Genomic DNA, 6,894 nt, shown 5'->3' with positions numbered 1-6,894 from the left:
AATGATTTGTTGTTTCTTACTGCTTATTTTAATTGTTTGCTGACATAGCTTAAAGTGCTGTGTAAGTGCTGTTTTTTCTAAAGTTACAACACTGGCTAGGCACTCCATCTTTAGTCTTAAAGCTGTAATAAACTGTATCTGGTACCACCTTTCACTACACCTCCACAGCTAGTTCTTGACTACTGCACAAAGCTACAATGCACAATGAGGAAGACGTTGGAGACCCAGCCTTCTTTTGCAGATCAAGTACCTAGTATCCTTGTCTGTAGGGAACATGAGCAGTTTCACCTTAGACGTTGAAAGATGGGCCCTGCAATTTAAAAAACCACTACAAAGCCCGGCCGGCGGTGTCATGTTAATCTCAACAATCAGTTTTATAATAGTAAAGACTTCTGAAAGGCCTATCATCATCCTTACGTAACAAAATACAATTAAATATCAGGAAAACAATGTCAGTGTTTTGGTTGCGTACTCCCAAGTAAAGATTTTACTCATCATTTAAGAGTGCAAAATTGTAGCTTTTTGGTAGTCATTTGACCTTATATATAGTCACATCCTGAGTGGCCACTAATTATGACCACTAAGAATGCGGCTTGCTTTACAATAGTTTTATATTGTCACTTCATCATGGATCAAAAGGTTTACATCAACACTTAGCATTAAGCTAAAACATTATCCCTTAGGCATTAGACAATAACTCATTGAGCTAATACTGTGCGTCTATGATAATAGAAATTTAGGGGCTTTGGGCAACGAGGTCTCAAACATTATAGTTGTCTGGTAAGAAATACATTGAACGCAATACACTGTATGAAAGTAAAAACAAACTTTAGAAACAAAGAAACAAATCACTGAAGCTGTAATAAAGAAAAATGCAAGGCGTAGTTTTCAACAACATGTACAATTATAATAAGCAAAATAACAATAAAACATTTAATTACATGCTTTATTTATTTATTTATTCAAATATTAACATATTGCAGATGAATGGAATGTTACAAATGTACGAGTGAATATGCTTTCACCAGTTTAGATAAATATTTTCAATTTAAAAATGGTATGGTCAGCAAGTGTGCATTTAGAAATGTATTCTTACAAGGCAAGTATTGCCTTACTCTGATTGTTATGCCAGTCAATAAAATGACCGATAACTTTTTCAAGTAAATCAAAAATACAGTCTTTGTTGTTTGTGAAGACACCGTCCATGATCTGGCTGATTAATCTAAGAAAAAAATGTTACTAAACTGTGTTGCACAAAGCTTCTTTACTTCTTCTGGAAAAAAAAGAGAAGAAAGAACATTTTAGAAGAGAGAGAATAGGATGCCTTTTGTAAGCATGGTTATTACAGATGGTTCTAACAAATAAGAGCAGGTATCCCTAAAAGGGTCACATAATTAATAATATCCATTATGTGCATTGAAGATTGCCTTGAGATAGATTAAAGATGTACATCAGTTATAGACCCTTATCGTCTACGAAAGGTCCATGCAGGGGGAACACAAAATACCACATTATTTACTTAATTCTCCATCACCAACAAACACAGAATGGCTCTTTGTCAGATGAAGTCTGGTCAGAGCTTGAGAAAAACATTATTTACTAGATGGCGCCTTCACACAAACATTCACCCCTAACTGGTTAGTTCCCTTTTAGACAATAAATAGAGTAGTACAACTTCTAAGTACAACATAGGGTGCATAGAAGTAACTTTCGGCCCAAAAATCATTTTGGTGCTGAATGACAATTTTTCCTACCCATCCTAAGGGTGCTCAGTTAAGTGATCTCAGAACGATGAACAGCTGAGTGGACCTATGGAATTCAAACTCCTGACCATGAAGTCAAACATAGCATCCAGTGAGCTATCAAACAAGGCAAATATGCATCAAGACAGTGATATTTGCAGACAGCATGGAAACATCTTCAGGTAGTTCATTTACAAATCCCAAGATATAAGTGAATATTTGAGATCCTGGATCGGAGAATACTTGCATTCCAGATGGAAATCAGCACAGTGCTAGCATGGTGGATTATCTGCAATTCTATCTTTGGGGTGGGAAATGGAGTGTGTTGGGGAGGAGGCCACACAACATGCTTGGAACACTCACAAGCCTGTAAGTTGTCGCTGTTCACAGAAAATTTGTATGGTGGTTCCCACACTGGAACACATGGAAACCTACTCCTTCACAAGGAAGGAGTTGTTTTATTCCAGATTTATAATGGCAGGTGAACAACCCAGGAACTTCTGAGCTTTAGTTAAGGAGGTTTTACTCGAAACATGATTTATCTGTGAAGAAAATAAACAGAAAGAACATTTTTACTTACCTGTAAGTAAAGGGGAGGCAGCCTTTGCAATGCTAGAATTCTCTCATTGTTGGGATAGACTTTTCCGGTCACTGTGTTCAATATGCCTCCCAAGCAAGGTTGCATTTGTTGTAGAGTGACAGGTGAAACTTTTGGGAGTTTATTGTGAAGTATAATTTGTGGAGAGGCAATATGATGAAGGTACGCTGCAACCCTTGTTCGACGTTTGGCAAATTCCCGTGGGGGCAGATCCGACCCCAAAAGCTGGTACGTGTAATTGATAGTTCTGTCCACTAATCACAAACCAGAGGTATTTGAGTTGAGCTGGGTGGATGGGAATGTGGAAGCAGATGTCATCCAAATAGAGTGTCACCATGTAATACCCAATGCCAGGCAGTGAAATGAAGTCTTGTGGAATTTTCATCTTGAAGCGCTTCGAGCTGATGTAACAGTTCAGGGTCCTGAGGTGGTGCATTGGCCCAAGTGTTCCATTCTTTCTGGGGTTTAGGAAATGTAGGGAACATATTCTGTTCTCTTTTGTGAGGTGGAACAATTTCTATAGCCCCCTTTTGGAGCAATACCTTCACTTCTTCTTACAGCAGGCTTTGATGTTCTTGGCTGAAGTTGTGTCAGAGAGGTGGCATTTTTTAGGTGTGGTATGAAATTTCAAGCAGTATCTGTAGACGTTAATGGACAAAACCCACTTGTTTAAGGCTATGTCTTCCACTGGGAAAGATATACCTTATCCTTCCCCCAACAGGTGTTGTATGATTGGTGTGAGAGGAGAGTAAGTTATTGCTTTTAGGTAACATGGCCATTTTCTTGGTCTCCTTTGCCCTTACTGTGGCTTTTGCCAGAATCCTCCTTTACTAAGTCCTTTGTGAAAAGTCTGCTGCTGCCAAACATCACATCATCCAGTCGGAGTTTAAACTGCCCCCACAGCCTTCCCTGTATCTTTTTTGTTTATTTCCAGCATTGTGTCCACCTTTTGCCAAGATAGTTGTTCTGCATCAAGGCAGATGCTGTTGGACTCCAGGGCAAATGCTGAGCTATGCGTTGCCTTTGATGCAGAATTCTGGCATTTTTTCCCCTGGACGTGGTGTTGGCTGCAACTATAGTGTGTCAGATATTGGAATTGAAGATTATTTTCCACGTTTGAACCAACAGCTGCCCTTTTTTCTGGTAGTTGTTTGACCAGTTTTTTTAATCTCTTCACAGTGGTAACTGTTGCAGCTGGACAATAGCCCTATCGAATTGGAGATGCACCATTGTGTAGCTGTGCTAACAGCTACTCTATTACCAGCGATGCTAATTTTCAAGCGTTCTTCGTCTGGTGGTGGGGCATCCCCAGTGCTCTGTGGGAAGGCCATCTCCTTCGCAGTACAAATAACCTGGGAATCTAATGGTACCTGCCTGCTAATGTCGAAGGGATCTTCTGGTGCCATCTAGTACTTCTTTGTCACCAGTGGGGTAACAACCATTGTTTTTACCAGGGCCTTAATGTTTAAGATTCTTGTACTTCATCAAGTCTTTAAGCACTGGAAGAATCTGAATTTTGGAGATCAGACACCCTTTGGATGACCACATACTGTGATGAAGTGTTATCTACTGGAGAATGTTGTATTGCATAGGGCTACATAGATGGGTCATCCTAGCAGTCCAAGCTACAGTCATCCCAGGGGTGATCACTCTGGTATGTAGGGACAGGCTCTTCATCTGAATTTGGACTGTCTAAGGCAGGCTGTGTCAGAATCCATGTGCAATGAATCTGTTGGTGAGTGAGTGTATGCTGGTGACTGAGTTGGTGGTGATGTCTAGGGTCTTTAGGTCTATGGCCTTTCTGTATAGGGAATGATCGGAGTATCTCATATGTGGCCTCTTCAAAAATTAATTTTCTTGGTTTACTTGTCCTGCTTTGGATGACTTTCAAGTATGTGTCTTGTGAGAGGATCAATGTAAATCCTTCTCTGTCTAACATCAGACTGCTCCCCTGTTTTTGTGACGGTGAAGGCTCAGTAGGTGTCATAACTGTTGCTGAGGCCAGTTTCAAAGCCTACATCAGCACTGAACTCTGTCCTGAAGTGTGTGTCTCTGTATCTCCGTGCAGAGAGGGGATCTTTCAACACTGAATACTGATGGTCTAGTGTAGAGGCCTTTCAGAGCAAAAATTGGTTTTGAGTTTGAGGGGTCTCATGGACAGCAGTCAGTGCTGATTGACGAGGTCTTCTAGGCACCATCTTTGGGCCAGAAGCCAGGCTCGTTGAAAAAAAATGATTGCCCTAGAGTCAAGACTCCTGTCAAGGTTGAACCCCGGAGGGAAGATCCTCGTTTGGTGTGGACGTTTTGGGCGCAGTCTGTGTCCTAAGTGTGGGCTTCACTGGGGCCCCTGAAATAGTTCCTCTCCGAAGTCGAAGTGCTCAAGCACACGTATTTCGAACTCAGTTCTCTCTGGCCTTCCCCCTCTTGGATGGAGTCTATTCTGTGTACGTCTTTGACAGCGGGGCGCAGAAGATAACTGTGGAGTGCTTTGGTGCTGCATCTTGTAGGGCATCCACAGTTATTAACTCCTGTAATGGATGGTCGTCTTATTTTTGAAGGCCTAGCAGGCCAGACAATTTGAATCCCCATGGTCTCTTGGGAGACAAAGGCTACAGACCGTACGCTGGGCACACAACAGGAACTTGCTGTTGTATTTAGGCCAGTCCTGAAACGACATATTATCCATAACCCTTACCCACATGTCATTGTCACATGTTGTAGCCTAAAAAACCTCTGGTCTGGGTTAATTCTGAAGCGTTTGACGGTTTCTTCGTGTCTTGTAGGAGATACTGGTCCTTGGAGTCGAATAATTGTCTTCTTTAGCATGACAGACCTGGAGTTCTGAAAAAAGATGCCCAGACCCAAAGATGGGAATAAACCCCAATGTGAGATGGAGTCTACATCCTGGCGCATTTTGGGTTCAGCGAGGGATCACGAATAACCTCAAAACGAAACCTCCATTTTAAAGAAAAACATCTTGCAATGTCTTTCTCCAACACTAGATGGCAGGAATGTGGAAAGCATGTGATCCACAGCTGCATATACTGCAAATAGTTTTCTGTGAAAATACACAAATTGTATGTAGTGTCAAATACAGACTGTCTGCCCTTTGGATTATCCTCAACAATATGTGCAGCGAAGGAGGGAGTACGCAAATCTATAATTTGCAAAGCTTACTGTGTGTATGGATGTTTGGAAATGCTCAGAGCAGTGGAATGTACACAGTACCCTACCGCATTAAAACATGGCAGAGATGAATAGGGGATGGATCCACTCAAAGTAAAATATCCAAACAAGCAAATGTGTCACCCACATGCCTTGTCTACACCCTACTGACCTTACCTGTAATTGATCAAGGGAGACTCTTGTATTGTAATAAAATTGATTTGGAAACCTTCACATCGCCCTCTACAAAAGAAGATGTCATACTCTTAAACAGAGAAATCAGGTGCTTTGGCAAACTGCCACTGAATTGCTCTCACACACCACTTACAACTCAGTTCCCTGGGACACCCCTATAAGGCCATATTTGTTTGCTACACAGAGCAATAGTCATCCTAGTCCACTTCCAGGCTGTACCTACATCAGCCCCTGAGACTTCATTTACCGCAAGCGCTGTCTCTGGATACACCAGGATGGCACAACTATGAGATCACAGCCTAGGACAGCATTTGTGGTTCGGTGTGGCATGGCTCAGCACAGTAGCCAAGAAGTGCAGATTTCTGGTTCGGTGAAAGCTAGCCAATCTCAGTAATGTGATGTGTGAATTCTCCTCGCAGCAGGACTAGTAATTTTATCATATTTCACACAAAAATACTGTACAAATTGGTTAGCATGCAACATTTTATCACATTTTCCATTGATCTCCTTGAAAGGGTTTATAGAATTCCGATTTCCTCATTAAATTCAGGGATCACAGGTAGATATCTTTGCCAGCCTAGATTGCCTTATAATAAAGTATAAACAAATCAGCTATGTCTGGCAAAGGATGATTTCTTATATAATAAGCAAGTTTCCCTAAACCAGTCTCAAACTGACTAAGAGGACTGTTGCTGTCAGCTTCTCCGTTGTGAAAACATCCCATAACATGGGCCATCATATGCTCTGCGGTGATGTTGCATGAAAATGGTTTCCTTTCTTGAGGTTTTCCCATCTCTCGCTCTAAGGCCACATTGAAATCCACCCCAAGATCAAGCTGAGAAATCGGCAAATTCTAGGAGGACTTCATCTAAAGGGTGAAGGTCATCTTTAAATGGCCCATCTTCCAGCCATATCTTTCTTGTCCTTTATAATTGTCAATGAACCATCTGGCTATCAAATCCTTATTAAGCACAATGCTAGTAGCTCCCTTCAATAGAGTAATTTCTGGCTTGGTCTGCGCCAGAAACCCCATAATCATCTTCTGTTTCCTGTGCTCTGAATTATCATTCATTGATAATATTTGTACCTTACACATCTTCAGTATTCCAGATAGTTTTTCATTTTACCCTTTCTATTTTTATGAACAGTTCCTGCGCCCTTAACTACTACTCTCATCTTACGCTCTCCAAGCTA

At 41.3% G+C, this 6,894-nt stretch overlaps 1 protein-coding gene across 1 annotated transcript in view; it reads right to left on the bottom strand.

The window, feature by feature from the left end:
* Window positions 1–932: 932 nt before the first annotated feature.
* Window positions 933–6,894, bottom strand: part of CCZ1 (CCZ1 vacuolar protein trafficking and biogenesis associated) — a 234,580-nt gene continuing 228,618 nt past the window's right edge. Inside the window, exon 17 of the mRNA XM_085629015.1 lies at window positions 933–1,273. Within this exon, the coding sequence (XP_085485141.1) occupies window positions 1,218–1,273 (56 nt within the window). The 3' untranslated portion in view covers window positions 933–1,217. The remainder of the gene's footprint in view (window positions 1,274–6,894) is intronic.

Source organism: Triturus cristatus, chromosome 10 (assembly GCF_964204655.1).
Source record: "Triturus cristatus chromosome 10, aTriCri1.1, whole genome shotgun sequence".
NCBI lineage: Eukaryota > Metazoa > Chordata > Amphibia > Caudata > Salamandridae > Triturus > Triturus cristatus.
Note: the sequence above shows the minus strand (reverse complement) of the source record. Positions and strands in the feature narration are given on the sequence as shown.